This window comes from Wolffia australiana, chromosome 18 (assembly GCF_029677425.1).
Source record: "Wolffia australiana isolate 7733 chromosome 18, ASM2967742v1".
Taxonomy (NCBI): domain Eukaryota; kingdom Viridiplantae; phylum Streptophyta; class Magnoliopsida; order Alismatales; family Araceae; genus Wolffia; species Wolffia australiana.
Window position 1 is genome coordinate 6,958,863 of NC_135852.1, and position 16,956 is coordinate 6,975,818.

Consider the following 16,956-nt stretch of genomic DNA (forward strand, 5'->3'; position numbering starts at 1 on the left):
AAACCTCTTCCCACTACATTCCACTCCTTTGGCTCGCAGTTTTCCAGTATGGTTTCTTGTAGGCATGCTACTGATGCCCCCAATTGTTGCAGATAGCCTCCCACCACTCCACGCCTACTTTCGTCATGAAGGTCTCGAACATTCGACGATATGCATTTCATGGCGAACATTCTTCACCCCCTTCTCATTGACCTCTGTTAACTTCAATCCTACCATCCACGCCATCTCTTTAGCGCCGTGGTTACAGTAGGTTCCTCTTCCTTGTCCTTTTGTTGCTCTGCTGGCTCTACTACCCCACTGCTGGACATGTGCATGATCTCCTTGCCTTTTCCCATCTCAGCAGCCCCCTTCTCTCTGCATTCTGCTTTGCCCCCTTCACTCCATGTTTATTTGAATCTTTTACTGATGATCCTATATCACATCTGTCAGAAGGTGTTGAAACTGATCCTACTGGAAAAAAAACAAGGCATTTACCATGATAACCAGAAAAAAATAAGTGGCTGGTTCATCCAGATGTTGTATTCTTTCATTGGCCATGTCAACCGAATAACAATATCAATTAACTTTTCAAATATTCATCACAAATAACAATATTACAGATAATCATGTCAGTTTGCCACACAAAGGTGGCCACTCCAAAAGTGTAAAATAGTATGCTTATTAAAATGTGATTTTTTTATAAAAAAAATACAGATGCTCCAGACCATAATAGAAAACTGATATGGATGATTGAATAAGAAGCACCAAAAGTACTGTTTGCAGACGTCCTGACGTTGTAGATGCAGGGCATTGACGAGGATGGTGGCGGATACTGGATGATTATCAAATGATGTCGTGAACGTCAATGTTCGTCAACATTGTCGTCGCCACGGTCCGTACTATAAGAAATATTCCATCAGTGTCATTGTTGGGGTCTACCAGGTCAGTTCATGCAAACGACAATGCTGATGTTGACAGGGTTGACAGTGTTTTAATTAGAATATTTGCTAAGCTGACATCTGTTGTCCTAGGACAGCATCAACCATCAACGGTGCATTTTAATCATAAGGGTTATCAACATCATAGTCACCATAAAAAGCCATAAAATTTGTCAATGTTGTCGTCAACATCAACAAGGGGTCAATGATGTGACAAGTGCCCAATCAAGCGGAGTAACAAGAGTAAGGATGAAACAGGCTGAAATTGTAAGAATGTCCAACATATTTACCTCCATTGAGAAGTTATCAATCCTGTAAGGCATGAAGCCAGAATCATCATCTGACAAAAGGATCAAGTAGGTTCCAGAATTTCCATCAGAAGAATCAAGATCTGTTCCCTTATTCACCAATAATCCTGCATTTTGAATCTCTACACGAATCAAATCCAATGCGCCAGAAACATGATTGCGCAGTTTGACCTGTGTATCTCCAAGAGAATCAGGAAGAAAACTTCCCGACCATTGACCGCCACGTTCATCAAAACGAACAGACAACATCAGGTCTCTGCAAAATGCCATCAGGAGAAGAAATTGAAGAGTCTCTCACAAAATTTTCAAATTCCTATACACGAATTCTCTAGCATAGGTCGGTTGGTGAACAAAATTTTATTTTATTGTCATTGCTCATTCATCTTTTCTCTCTTCCCTCTCTTCATTTCTTGAATCCCTTCCACCCATTAACCCTTCCCCGAGGAGTTCTACAATAATAAATGTGTCAAGAATTTTTTGGAGAAACAGTTAAACAAAATAAGTCATATTCTTTCATAGGAACTATTGATGGGAATATATTGGAGAAAAATATTTCGTACATTAAATGGGAATCCTCCAACTACTTTCATGCATAAATACATGTAAGAAATGTCCTGCTACCTTGTTCTATCAGTCCAATGAAGATGAGAATGGTGCCCAACATCCAACCAGATGCTGTGAGAGTCACTTGTTCCTTTCTGTTTGTAATAAAGGCCCTTCTTACAGGAATTGTAAATTACGTACCTTTATCAAAGTATGAAAAAGAGTTAATAGTGCAGAAACGAATGACAAGAAAACCTGAAATGATAATATAAACACTCAAAAGGAGGGTATCAAAATTTTGTACGGGGAAGATCCTTCAATCATACTTACAATTGATCCACGGGGGAAGGTGAGAGGGAGGGAGGTTGGGGAGAGGATTCAAGAAGAGAGAGAGAGAGGTTGGGGAGATCGGCCGGCGATTCTTGGGGCTTCTCGGTCGGCAATTCTTGGGAGCGGGAGATTGGCGATTGGCATTTATTGGGGCTTCTTGATCGGCGATCGTGACGATCCTGAGCGGGAGATTGGTGGACGATCCTGAATGGGAGATCGGCAATTCTTAGGGCTTCTCGATCGGCAAGTTCTTGGGAGCAGGAGATCGGTGATCGGATTGTGACAATCCTGAGTGGGAGATCGGCGGACGGATAGAACGGGAATTCTTGGGGGATCTTGGGGCTTCTTGATTGGGATTTCTTGATTGGGATTCTCAGGGCTTCTCAATCGGCGATTGTGGCGAATTTGAGTGGGAGACCGGCGGATCACGGCAAGAGTCAGTGGGTGACCTCGGCGACCGTCGGCAACCATCCGCGACCCTGCAACCGGCGACCCCGTGACCAGCGACCTCGCAACCTCGGTGTCCTCGCGACCTTGGCGATTGGCGACCTTGGTGACCTTGCGACTCCGGCGACTTCGGCGACCCTGCGACCTCGGCGACAAGCGACCCTGCGACAGATGACTATCTGACAGATGTCACGGAGCGAACTCCTCCGACGTGACGACCGACGCGGTGTCGGTAGTCGCACAGCACTGGGCGGTGGGAGGGAAAGCCACTGCAAGTTCCAACCTATAGGAGTCGCATGACGCGTGGCTAGCTGCCGCTGTGAACAAGGCGCGAAGAAGATCCGGAGGTTTGGTGCGCTGAGCTGGAGAGAAGATCCTCACAGCTGGAGAGAAGGCCCCCTTCGAGGGGTCTCCCGCCACGAAACACTTCGGCAAGAGGACCCATCTCTCCTGCACATGGGACATGCACGCAGGGCGCACACACAAAGAAGATATGAAGAGAGAGAGAGAGGAGACCCGAGCATATACAGCCAAATGGCAGGCCTCACGCACGCAGAGGGGGAGACGACCGCAACATTGACACGGTGGAGCGCCCCAACGGCTTCTGCGCAATAGGTGGGGCCCTCGCCAACACAAAGACATTGGCAAGTGCAGGCGGCGGCCAAGTTGAACCTCGAGCGGGGAGTTGTGAAGGAGTAGCCCATGGAGGAAGACATATAAGACGATTGGGAGTGCCACAGCCTATTCAGAGGGCTAGAGGAGCGGAGCCAGGGAGGTTGCCAGAGTTACACTGACAGATACCATACTCGAGAGACAAGACCGTGGCAGCAAGACACAATGACGCCCAAGGCATGGATGGAAGACCACCGGAATGGCGGGAGACCAACCGACCATTCACCTGTAGACGCTCACAGAGCCGGAACAGCACATACATCGGAAGCAGAGGAGGATGGGTGGGTGAGAGTCGGGCCACGAAGACGAAGAAACTCTCACCGAGTCACGCGTATTAACAAGGAAGAAAAGGAAGAACGTTGCTACAGATGCCTGAAGAATGGACATAGAGCGCGGGAGTGCCGGGGCAGTGTGGTATGCCGAAAGTGTACGGGGACTGGACATCGACAAACAGAATGTACTAAAAGAGCTAGAGATGGGGCCAGGACTCTCGCCCCCACATCGATGGGTGAGGAGGGGGGTGGAGGGGCGGCTCACCAACCAGTTGTTGATGCTCGTACGCCGGTTGGAGCGATGAGAAGTCAGCAAGGGGCCCACATGGGCTGCCTTGTTGGGGAGGTCACACAAGGAGTCCCCACACTACATGAAATACAGAGGGGACTACTGGAAAACTTTCCAGCCCTTGACAAAGCTGAGCTTTGGCCCCTCGAGTGCGGGCATTTCTTCCTCCGGGGGGCTTTGATGGCAGTGTATATTGCTGCAATAGGCTGGATGCAAGAAACCGAAGGAGGGGTTAAGATGAAATGGCGTCAAGTTCTCCCAAGCAACGGATCATCAAGTAGACTCATCAGCACATCTACCATTGAAGCTTGGGGCATTTCTTCCTTAGACCCCTAGGCATCCTTAGACGTGTCATCTCCGATGGTTTAGGGTTGGGAGATCTGAATAAGGTAATCCTGGAGGTTGAAGGGACCCACACAGCCACTCCGCTGCCTATCCTCAATTTCTGGGGCTCGGATGGCATTTTTGAAATCAGAATTGCCTCAGTTATGCCTCTGCCACTGCCGATGGAGAAACAACCGGGCGAGAAAGCCCAAGCACACCCAAAGGCCTCTATTTTTGACGGGGAGCCGACGTGAGGCCTGAAGGAAGCAGAGATCCTCTCGGAGAGCCCCAAAACTGCAGCCTCCACGGAGACGAAGAACAATAGAACGGGAGGGAGCCTACAAGTCGGTGGAGACATAAATCATACATACTCCACCGACTTAGAGTACCGAAGGCCAGAGTCGCAAGGTGTATAGGAACAAAGGAAGACAGGAAGAGACGAGAGCCCGAACGCACGACCGCAAACGGGAGATGGGTTGGGAGGAAGGGAGAAGGTCCCGAGAACTCGAATGGTGTACCAACCTTGGGAGATGATATGACAGGAAGGGTAACAGAAGCCGGAGAAAGCAGCAAAGCAGCGGACATGAGCTTGCGGCCAAGCAAAAAGGGAGAGCAATGTTCAGAAAGCCTTGTATACAAGCGCAAACAACTAGGCGTCCATCGCAAGAGAAGAATCATTGTGTGGGCAAGGGCTGGTAAAAGCGGATGATTGCTAATAGCGGCGGATAGTCTGACGAGAAACAACACCAAGACACAGCATGGGGTGAAGGGGGGCGCCGAGTCTCGGGGCTGAAGAAGCTCTGAGGAGGTGGGGGAACGAGGAGCTTCGATTAGGGAGTTAAAGTGGAAGAAGAAAAGTGAATAAAACTTCCTTTATCGGTTTTTTGAAAGGCGATACATATATAAAGAGTTAGAGAGAGAGTGAGACAAGAAGGGTATAAGGGGTATAAGTGTCATTCAGCAGTCCCCCTCAAACTGGTGAGTGGATGTTATCCATTCCCAGTTTGCCGCACAATTCTTGAAAACGTGGGCAGATAGTCCCTTGGTGAGAATATCAGCTCGCTGATGGACGGATGGGACGTATGAAAGGCAAAAACGTCCCGACTCCAGCTTCTCTTTTATGAAGTGTCGATCAACTTCGACATGTTTAGTGCGGTCGTGTTGAACTGGATTGTGGGCAATGCTGATAGCTGACTTATTATCACAAAACATATTAGTTGGTTGATGACACGATAGCTTTAGCTCTGTAAGGAGATTAGGGAGCCATAATGCCTCGCAAAGACCTCATACCAGGGCGCGAAATTCAACTTCAGCACTGGATCGAGAGACGACAGATTGCTTCTTACTGCACCATGTAATAAGAATGCCACCAAGAAAGGTACAGTAGCCCGTTGTTGAGCGACGATCAACATGAGAACCAGCATAATCAGTGTCGGTATATACGTCCAGTTGAAGACCACCTTTACGCTTGAATTGAAGACCATGGCCAACAGTACCTTTTACATAGCTAAGTACACGGTTGGCCGCATGCATATGACACGCCTTCAGAGAATGCATAAACTGACTTAGCACGCCCACGACAAAAGCAATGTCCGGGCGACTGTGAGTGAGATATATCAGTTTACCAACTAATCTTTGGTACCTTCCTTGATCAACAGTCTCCTCATGCTCCGCCAGAGATATCCGATGGTTCACCTCAACAGGAGTGGTAAGGGGTTGTGAGTCCGTCTTACCAAGTTCTTGAAGAAGATCAACAATATATTTCCGCTGGCAAAGAAAAATGTCAGCCGCAGAATATGCCACCTCAATGCCAAGGAAGTATCGAAGTAAGCCAAGGTGTTTAATGTCAAATTCCCCAGCGAGGTGAGACACCAATTTGGCCGCGGCCTGCGAATCATTCCCTGTAATAATAATGTCATCCACGTACACAAGTAGTGTAACGCCCCCGGACGTGGAATGACGGTAGAAAAGGGTGTGGTCACCGTTGCATTGGGAGTAGCCAAATAATTTCATCGAGTGTGTAAAGTGACCAAACAAAGCTCGAGGAGACCACTTTAAGCCATAAAGGGATTTCTTGAGACGACATACCAAGGGAGGCGTCGAAGAAGAAGCCAAATAGCCGGGAGGCAAGGCCATATAAACCTCTTCATGTAGATTACCATGCAGAAAGGCGTTCTTAACGTCAAACTGCTGAAGAGGCCAATCGTGATGAGCCTCAAGTGCAATAAGGAGACGAACAGTGTTCATTTTGGCAACTGGGGCAATCGTATCCAGATAGTCAACTCCAAACTGTTGAGTATACCCTTTAGCGACAAGACGGGCTTTATACTGTTCGAGGGAGCCATCGGATTGGTACTTGATAGTATAGACCCATCGACAGCCAACGATGTGCTTGCCCGAAGGTAAAGGGATAAGATCCCACGTTTGATTTTTATCCAATGCATCCAACTCCTCTTCCATAGCACGTCGTCATTCAGAGGAAGCCAACGCTTCAGCCACAGTCTTTGGAATGGAGATGGTATCAAGTCGGGTGAGAAGGGCACGGTAAGACGGGGAGAGACAATGGTAGGAAAGGTAATTTGCCAAAGGGTATAGGGTGGTGGAAGTGCATGAGCGAGAGGCCTTCCTGAGAGCAATGGGAAGATTGTCACCAGACAAAGGAGGTTGCGGGCCAGTAGTGGTGGTGTAGGTGGAGGTGTAGAGACAGTTATAGGAGGACGTGGGCGGCGATGGTACGTGGTCCCATTAAATTTCGGTGTAAGAGCCAAAGGGGCAGAGCGGGTGGAGGACAAGCAGGCAGAGTAGATGATGTTGGAGATGTAAGTAGAACCAAGAAATCGAGGGACTCACCAAATGAAGAAGAGGAAGAATAAGAAGATAATTCAGAAAGATAAAATGGACTGGACTCATCAAAAGTGACATCTTTGCTGACAATGAAGTGATGAGTAGAGGGGTGATAGCATTTGTAGCCCTTTTGATGAGAAGAGTAACCCACAAAGACAGCGGAGAGCCCTAACATCAAGTTTATATCGGGAAGGATGATGGTTAGTGACGTAGCAGGTGCAACCGAACACACGTGGAATGAGGTAATTTTCAAGGAGACCATGGGGTAAGCCTTATGGAGAGCATTAATAGGGGACAGGTGGGAGAGAAAATGGGAGGGAAGGCGGTTGATGAGGTGGACTGCAGTGAGAGAAGCCTCACCCCAGAAATATTTGGGCATGTTCATGTGAAGAAGAAGGGAGCGAGTGGTGTCAAAGATGTGACAAAACTTGCCTTCTGCAAGACCATTTTGTTGGGGTGTGTATGGACAGGATGTTTCATAAACAATGCCGTGAGATGTGAAGAAGGTAGAATTGGTGGAGTTGACGTAATCACGGGCATTATCGGAGCGGAAGCGTTTGAGGGAGGTACCAAACTGATTTTTGATAAGAGCATGGAATGAAATTATAGTTTGAGAAAGATCTGATTTTTGCTTGAGGAGATAAGCCCATGTGACACGAGTAGAATCATCCACAAAGATCACTAACCATTGGGCGACCGACATACTCAAAACAGGAGCAGGCCCCCATAGATCACTATGAATGAGGGAGAAAGGAGAAGATGAACGAGAAGAGGGATCAGAAAGGGGGTATGTTGTCCGAGTATGTTTAGCTAACCGACATGGTTCACAAACAAACCCGTCCACAGGACGAGGAAACATGATTTTCAAAGTAGAGAAGGAAGGATGTCCCAAGCGACGGTGAAGGAGCCCAAGGGGGTCCGGCGCTGCAGCGGAAAGAGCCACGCCGAGAGCAGGAGCGAAAGAGGAGACGGATGTAGAACGGTGAAGGATGTAGAGGCCCCCTCGTTCCTCAGCAAGTGTTGTCATCTGCCCCGGCACTTTATCACGATAAAAGCAGGAATTAGGGGTAAAAAATACGTCTTGACGAAGGTCTTGAACGAGGTGATGAAGGGAGAGAAGACTCAGAGTAAGACGTGGGACATGAAGTACATTCGTGAGAGTGAGGTGGGAGGAAATTTGGACAGACCCCACCCCGACCATAGGAAGAAGATCACCAGTTGCAGTGCTAACTGCATGAGAGCTAGGAGATGGGGTGTAGGTAAGGAAACATTGGGATATAGGAGTCATATGGGCTGTGGCACCTGAGTCAACTATCCATTGCATAGTGGAAGAGTTAAGATGTTTACCTTGATGAACAAGGGAAGTAGAGTCCATCAATTTTGACTGTAGAAACTGTCGGAGTTGGTCAATTTCATCGTGTCGAAGCTGGTCTCCTAGTGAAGATGTGGATTCAGCAATTAGTTGAGGTGTCTCGGGAAGAGACATAGGAGGAGTCATAAATGGCCCGGCAGGAGATGGAATATGAGTCACCAAATGGCTTTGATGGGCATTTTTTCTCCGTAACTTGTAGCACGTCTCCTTGGCATGACCTTTTTTCTTGCAATAGTTGCAGAAAAGAGAAGAGTCACTATGTGTACCATGTCCAGTGATCGCCAATCTCGGTGCTGTGGGATACATGTTAGGCGGCTTCACAATGAGAGAGGGCACATGATGTAACACACCCCGAACAGATGTAGGTCATGGGTTTCCCGGCTATTGAACGGCCATCACTGAGACAGGTTCCGAGAGAAATATGCTGAGGCGCGTTTCCTCCATCTGAACGGCCACAAGAGCTTCCTTCAAGGTAGGAACTTTTTCGCGATGAAGAAGTTGCCCGCGTAAAGACTTGTACTCTGGATTCAGCCCCATGAGGAATTTGAACACTCGAAGTTGAAGGACATACCCACGATCGACTGAGTGAGGGTCGGGTGGTATCTAGTGGTCCAACTTAGCCCAAAGAGACGAAAATTCCAAGCGATAAGCCCGAACAGATCCGGTGCCTTGGACCAAGTTAGTGGAGCGAGTCACTAGTTCATAAATAAGAGCCAAATTGTTCCGCTTCGAGTGAGATTCTTGAGCGGCGTCCCATATTTCCTTAGCGGATTTTAGAGACAAGAATTCAGCTGCATATGATAGACTGATACTGTCGAGTAGCCACCTGTGAACTACTCCTTCAATGTCAAGCCAATGCTCGTAGTAAGAGGCGGTGGGAGACGACGGCTCCTCCACCAGATGCTTCATGAGTTTCCCTTTCAAGGTAATTTGAACGTACTGACACCATTGAAGAAGATTCAGCCCAGTGAATCGAAACTCAGAAGGCATACGTGGCAAGGAGTAGTGCCAAGAGCTCAATTGTAGTCGAAGTGGTTGAACGCTAGCTATATGCTTAACACATGCAAGTCGAACGTTGTTTTCGGGGAGCTGGGCAGAAGGAAAGGGAGCTCATAGCTAACCTTCAAAACAAGAGAGGAAGGGCGGCCCATATTAGTTCAGCTATCACTGAAGCCCCAAAGCCTTGTTCCATTAGCATTGAGATCAATCACCACCTCTATCAGTAATACTTAATTACACGACAAGTGCATGGTCAACAAACACACACCTACAGCGCCATAGTTCCGCTTAGTCAGCAGAAGCCATAGTATAGGACAGAATGACACCAACAGGAGAAGAATGCCGGCAGAATCTGGAGACAGCAACTTACCAACTGCAAACGACAACAGAACAGAACGCTCTTCACCTAGAAGAACGAATTGTGGTCGGTGCTGAACAAGCGAATGCCGACAGATAGAACTATGAGAACCCCTGAGCAACTGCAAATCGTTGGTGAACAATCGGCAGTAATTCGGTGGCATGTCGAGCGTCTGTGAAGAAGCTCTGCAGCGATAGATCTGACGGAGACTCTGAACAATAGTCGACGCTGAGTTGTTCGATTTACCACTATGAATCGTCGGTAGCAATCGCCAGTAAATTTGGTGACTCTGAACAATCGTCGGTAGCTGGCTGAGCGTCTGTGACAATAGATCTGACGACGATAAATCGTAGCAAATTCGGTGACTCTGAACGATCGTCGGTGAAGAAGCTCTGCGGCGAAGAAGCTCTATGAACAGATCGAGCGTCTGTGATAAGATCGTAGCAAATTCGTGAAGGCGATAGAACGTCCAAAGGCGATAGATCTGATGGCGATAGAACAGATCGCCCAACAGATTGTCGCTGAACAGATCGAGCGTCTGTGATAGATTGTAGCAAATTCATGAAGGCGATAGAGCGTCCGAAGACGATAGATCTGACGGCGATGTATCGTAGCAAATTCGGTCCTTCGAATGTCGTCGTCGGATCGAACTCGATGCTGAGATATTCTCGGCACTAGATGAACGATCAATCGAGCGTAGGCAGATCAGATTGCTCTGATACCACGAAGAAGCTCTGAGGAGGCGGGAGAACGAGGAGCTTCGATTAGGGAGTTAAAGTGGAAGAAGAAAAGTGAATTAAACTTCTTTGATCGGTTTCTTGAAAGGGGATACATATATAGAGAGTTAGAGAGAGAGAGTGAGACAAGAAAGGGTATAAGGGGTATAAGCGTCATTCAACAGGGGGAAAGAAAAGGAGACCATGGGACTGTCCAGCAGCATGATCATGGAGGCCGAAAAATATCGAAAGGACATCGAAGATGATGCTCTTAAGAATCCCCGTTCTAAAGTGATGGCATTAATGGTGGGACTGAACCGTCGTGAGACGTGGTTCGGCCTCTCCTTACAAATTCAAAATACAAACATAAAAAGTAAAAATGACGAGGACGGGGCCCAACAACATTGGCCCAGTCCACGAATCCGAAAATACAAACACACATGAAAATGAGCATAACTAAAAAGATAAAAGTTCTTACGCGGGGTACTTAAACCCCGGGTGGCGAGCGTCGGTACGAGCTGCTCGGCGTGGCTGACGACGTCCCGTCGCGTCATCCTCGAGATGGTTCTTTGTCATCGTGGCATCGTCCTTGAGATGGTCCTCCATCAGTTCTTCTACTAATATTATGGATGTGAGTAGTAGCTCCCAAATTAATACCACCACTACCAATATCCCTACTAGATCAAGTTGTCCAACAACCAATGACTCATCTATTAGTGCTCCTATCCCTGATCATTCTCAAATACTTCCGGTTGTCTAAAATATGATATCCATGATGTCCAAAACATTACGTTCATATCCAGTTTGATGATGACATTTGAACCCGGAATATGAGCGTCCAAGGACTGGGCTAGCTCATGCACGAGCATGATGTTGTCATGGATCTGTCGACCCTTGACAAAACCACACTGCTCAGGCGAGATGAGTCGCTCAAGGAGGTTGAGTAATCTCGACGAAGGCCACTTTCGATTCTTGATGGCGGCGGCTTCTTGAAACTCTTTCCTCGCACCGGAGTGATCTCGACGGCGCGCTTTAACACGTCTCCCTCGGAGTGATCTCGACGGGAGATCTAGGAGTTCGTGAAACCAAATGTGATGGCCACGCTTGAAGAGTTACAACAAGGGACATGCAATATGGAGATACTAAATCGGGCATATTTGGTTCTACTCCCCAAGCAGCAAGGCGCAGAACGAATCGAGGACTTCAGACCAATCTGCTTGTCTAACTCCATATACGTTATCATTGCAAAGGTCTTGGCAAACAGATTGAGAGAGGAAAAGGGAACTTGTAGGGCCCTCTCAATCAGCTTTCATACCGGGCCGTTTACTGGTCGACAGTGCCGTAGCAGCAAGCGAGATCTTAGCGACATGGAAACGAGACGGAACTAAAGCTCTCATGATGAAGGATGATTTTGCCAAGGCATATAGCACGCTTGACTGGGGATTCCTCTGGGCGTTAATGAAAAGGAGAGACTTCCCAAAAGAATGGGTCACATGGATGAAAAGATGCATCACAACACATTCCTTCTCAGTGTTGGTGAAGGAAGGCCGGAAGGCCGGCGTATACAACTACAAAGGGGGGTGAGGCAAGCGTGCCGCTCGCACCCCTACTTTTTGTGCTAGCAATAAACGCACTCGCCACATGCACTAATCTAGTATATACACGGTCTTATGAAGGGTTATCAAACCGCTAGTGTACTGGGGGTATCCCGTCCGCCAACACTACTTTTTTTCTAGAAGGCTCTGTAGAGGAGGCAAAAAACCTGTCCACATTACTCGACCTATTTGCGGACTTCTCGGGCCAACACATCAATCGGGCTAAGTCTGCATTTGTGAGCTGTGGCCGGCCTTTCCTTGGAGGAGGAGGTTCAATGTGCAGAGGTGCTGGGAACACCGATTGGTAACCTCCCTAAGAAATATCTGGGACTGCCGTTAACTAGAGGGCGGATGACTAGGCCGGGTTGGCTGCCTATGATAGAGAAGGTCGAGAGGCGGTTGGAAGGATGGCAAGCCAAAGTGTTGTCCAGAGGCGGTAGGTTGGTGTGGTCCTGTCAGCAATCCCTATATTCTATCTCTCTGTATTTAAGATGCCTATTGGAATCGGCCAGAGACTCAAAGGCTTGATGAAACGCTTCCTCTGGAAAGGCACTGGTACTGATCAGAGTCGAGGGCTCGCACTGGTTGCATGGGATGCCACATGCAGGCCCACCAAACATGGCGGACTAGGAGTATTGCATATCCAAAGCATGAACATGGCATTATTAGCAAAGTGGTTGACTAGGATCATGCAACCAAGCGATGACATCACCATACAGATCTTGAGAGACAAGTATGACAGGGGATTGAACTGGGATAAGAAAATAGCCCCAATCAAGTCGGCGTCAGCATTCTGGCAAGGCCTTAGACAAATCTTCTCCAAGGTCCGGGAGTTCTACTCTGTCCGAATAGGCGATGGCTCTCTCTTTAAATTTTGGACAGACCCCTGGTCGTTGCGCGGCCCCTTGCGTGAAGCATTCCCTCGGCTATTTGCACTTGCGCAATGCCCCGAGGCTACAAAAGGTGAATGCTCGAACAGTACCTGGAATCCGCAAGTTGAAGGTGCCTTGTCAGACCAACAACTAACTGATTTCTTGGGCTTGCAACAAGCTCTAAATCAGATCCGCCCTAACCCAGCGGAATCAGATGGTTGGGATTGGACAAGAGCTCCTTTCTCAGTAGGGAAAACCTATGCACGGATCCGACAGGGCAACGAGGAAGACAAAAATATGATCCAGGCGTGTCGAGCCGTCTGGCATCTTAAGGTTCCCCTTATGGCCAAGATGTTTGGGTGGCTCTTGCTCCAAAAGAGACTGATGACCCGCGTCTGTCTCAAGAGGATGTATCCAGATGCCCCGATGGTATGCATGTTGTGCACGAGAGATGATGAGGATTGCAATAATTTTTTTTGGATGCCCTTTCGCATGCGCTGTTTGGGCCACCCAAGCGCAGTTGGTGGTGAACGCATCATCAAAGGAGGCCTTTTGGGAGTCCATGCAGAGGACCGGTCCCAGACATAGAGAAGTGGGGGGCCGAGCACTGACAGTGCTCTGGGGAATCTGGCTACACAGAAATGAGGTGACAGGGATGAAGAGGCTCGCCCATGAAATAGAAGGTCTCATAGCATCATGGTTTTCCTCGTGACAGGGATGAAGAGGGAAGAGGAAAATGTATACATGTATTAGAGCCCACGTACTTGTCAGGTGGTTAGCGATTTATTCGGGTGATCGCCTCATATGTTTTCAAAAAAAAAAGTATAAACACTCAAAACAGTAAAAATACGAGTAAATCCTCCGACTCTTTCATTTAAAAATGCTAACAAATTTAATATGTGTCAAATACTGCCCAATCTCTAACACGCCTTAGGATGGTGTTGCACTCACTGGCAGCTGCTGCCCCTCGGGACTTCCCAGGTAATAACACCGCCCTTAGAGGAGACCCCATTTGTTGTTGGATGCCAGCGTCACTTGATGGGACCACTGCAACCATATTCCATGACCTACTGATTAAGATTCCTTCCCATGACGTCCCTTTGGCTTCCCTTTCGTGCGAAAGGTTATGGCCTCAGTGGGGGCTGACATTTTGACAATGGCAGCTTGATGGTGCCCTCTGATCATAGGACACCATCCCATATTGGTGATCTACAACATAACATATTGTTGATCTTTATGCATCAATCAGGAGCAATGATGAGATAGAGACATCTATACGGAACTTGATGAGAACAATATGATTTCAAATTCTAGGTTGTACGTAAGAGAACCAAAGGAAGGTTCTTATTACTCTGATTGAGGTTTTCTAGATAAATGAGTAGGAGAGAACCTATTTCACTGTCATGACTGGTTCAACTCTAGTTTGAGAAATTCTGGAAACATTACTGATTTTTTATAAAGTCAGACAAAATAAACGGCAATGTCATGCAGTCACCTGATATGCACAGTTTCACCATACCCAATTTGAAGATTGATTCAGTAACAGATCTTCTGAAAGTACTTAATATGTAAGAAATGCATCCTTATAAGAAAATGGGAGCAGAAAACAAAATAAACTTAAATGCTTATAAGAATTTTTTTATTGCCAGTGAGAAATAGTTTACCTAGGCTGGAAAATGACTACAGTAGACCAATGCCCAAGGTCCCCAAAGGCTTGGCTTGATGTCACTGACACAAGAACTGCACTTGTTCCCTCCTGGGGAATGATAACACTAGTCGATCCACTTGGTGGAACAAGAGAAAATGGGCTTGACCAGGTATCATTCTTTGTGTCCTTTACATGATGTTGACGTGAATATGACTGCAGTCTGACAACAAGATTATTCTTAGATTGATAACCAGGCGGGCAATACATGTACGCCTTGACCCCTCCGATTTCTGTGGCACTTGTACCTTTAGGTGAACTAGGTTGAGGAACTCTGCAACCATAGTAGACAGATCCTGCTATACCTGCATAAGAATCTTCAGGGAAATCTTCAGCAGTGGGGAACTCTGCAAAGAATTTTGGTACAAATTTCCTTCGCAAAACAGAGACACCAAGGCTTCTCGTAGAGTAATCTGGGTCCATTACAAAGGAGTAGCTCACTGGAATGAAATGTGGATGGCCTCTATTTTGGTGATTTTCATTAATGATCCTCAGTGGTATACCAGTGAAATTGTAGAGTAATAAGGGAACTGAAATACTTATTTCTCTGGCACCAGAATATGCATCCATGATCTTGTCCACTTTGATACATACTGGACCCAGAATATGGTTCAAACCATTTGTCGAATTGGTGGACGGCTCACAAGGCCTGGCAAGAGAGGAATCTACACTAGACCTTTGAGCGTTATCTCCACATGGATTGAAAATTGGTCGGTCTGACATAATAAATCTTGTCTCATGGAGCCTTGCAATGGCTGCAAAAATCTCTGCACGAGGAAACTTCACTGTGACTGGATCATAAGCTTCAAGGGTGAATGTTATATCGAGCTCATGGCTTGAATCAACGTAGAAAATAGAGGCAACATCCAACTGAACAAATATACGATTAGAATATCAGAGATAAAATGCAAGAAAAATTAGGGTAAAAGATTGACAAGAGGTTTAAATATTATCAAACCTCTGAAAGGCTGATGGACGTCGCGACTCCACTAGATTCAATTGTCACAGACAATAATGATGGAAGATTGTTCTTGAGCAACAAAGGAGTGGTCAGTCTCACTTGACGAATAGAAACCCTACCTGATTTGCTATCATTCTGCTTCTCTGGTCCATTAAATTTAAATTTTTTGGATGTGCTATCTATGTGAAGAGAAGAACCTCCTTTTGAGCCATAAGGATAAACTACACAGCGATCTTCAACGGAGATACAGCAACGAAATGGATCATTTTTGAGGATCGATGGGTAACAAACAAAGGATCTCATGAATCCATGCTTTGTAGCATTCAAAAGAATTTTAGAGAGAGAATATGCTTCACTCCAGTAGTATCCTGAATCACTTGGGCGCCACCTCATTCCCACAGCTTTGGCCAAGTGCACAGGCAAGGGAAATTCTTTGCCTGGCTGTATAGGACCAAGTATCTAGGACGATAAAGAATGATTTAGAATAGTGACTTATTTATTAGAAATAAATTTAACAGCATTTTCCAAAATTGTCTAATTGGAAAAATTATGACACAATGCCAAATTGCAATTCCTGACATTTTCAAAATTTATTCCCCAGACAGATTTGTGGACAGAAATTGCAACTTTGATTTTTATTGGACCCACTCAAAGAGCCAGAAATGGGTGAAAAAATGAAATAAAACGTAAACCAAAGTGTGGGCATTAATGAAACTTAAACCATAGTAGGCAATGGGCACCAAATTTGTATCAGTTAATGAAAGATCATTGAAAGAGGACGGTCACCAGACAAAGCGGTTATCATTCAAAGTACACATGTATACCCTAAAGCTCTACCCAAACATGATTCTCCCCTCCCATATCTTTTTTTTCGATGAAAATCCTCCCCTCCCATATCGATCTACTGCTTAAGGAAACTATCACGCCAGGACTCCCCTCTGATCTGTCAAAGGCTCCGCCAGAATGTCGACACTCCTCAGACTGTTTTTGTATCCCAGTTTAACCATCGACCATAACTGTCACGTACTATTTGAATGAGTATGTCCTCTTGGGGGTACATGATCCTGGTCACCCTCTTTGTTAGTAGAGCCCAGTTCATACTTGGTAAATTTAAGAGACCCAAGCCTCCAAGTTTGATGGGCCTTCAAACAATACCCCACGCCACCAGTGCCAGCCCTTGATTCTGGTCGGTCCGAGAGCCTTTCCACAAGAATGTCTCGTCAGGCCTTCAAGTTTCTGCTTGATTCCTACAGGCACCTTGAACATTAAGAGGTGAAAGATGGGAATTGAGGACAATACTGACAGCTACAGAACTAATTGACCCCCTCTGGACAGCACCTTGGCTTGCTATCCTTCCAACCGTCTCGCAACCTTCTCTACAACTGGCTGCCAGTCACCCCAAGTCATTCCCCCTCTGGTCAGTGACAGGCCC

The 16,956-nt window shown here is 46.8% G+C and overlaps 1 protein-coding gene across 6 annotated transcripts in view; it reads right to left on the reverse strand.

Moving 5' to 3' along the window:
- The window catches only part of LOC144714805 (vacuolar protein sorting-associated protein, putative (DUF1162)), a 105,189-nt gene that overhangs the window by 17,837 nt on the left and 70,396 nt on the right, over positions 1-16,956 (reverse strand). For all 6 annotated transcript variants that reach the window (XM_078589595.1, XM_078589597.1, XM_078589596.1 and 3 more), the window contains exons 31-34: positions 15,522-15,983; positions 14,523-15,433; positions 1,847-1,969; positions 1,208-1,481 (exon numbers count right to left, since the gene is read on the reverse strand). In XM_078589595.1, the coding sequence (XP_078445721.1) occupies positions 1,208-1,481; positions 1,847-1,969; positions 14,523-15,433; positions 15,522-15,983 (1,770 nt within the window). The remainder of the gene's footprint in view (positions 1-1,207; positions 1,482-1,846; positions 1,970-14,522; positions 15,434-15,521; positions 15,984-16,956) is intronic.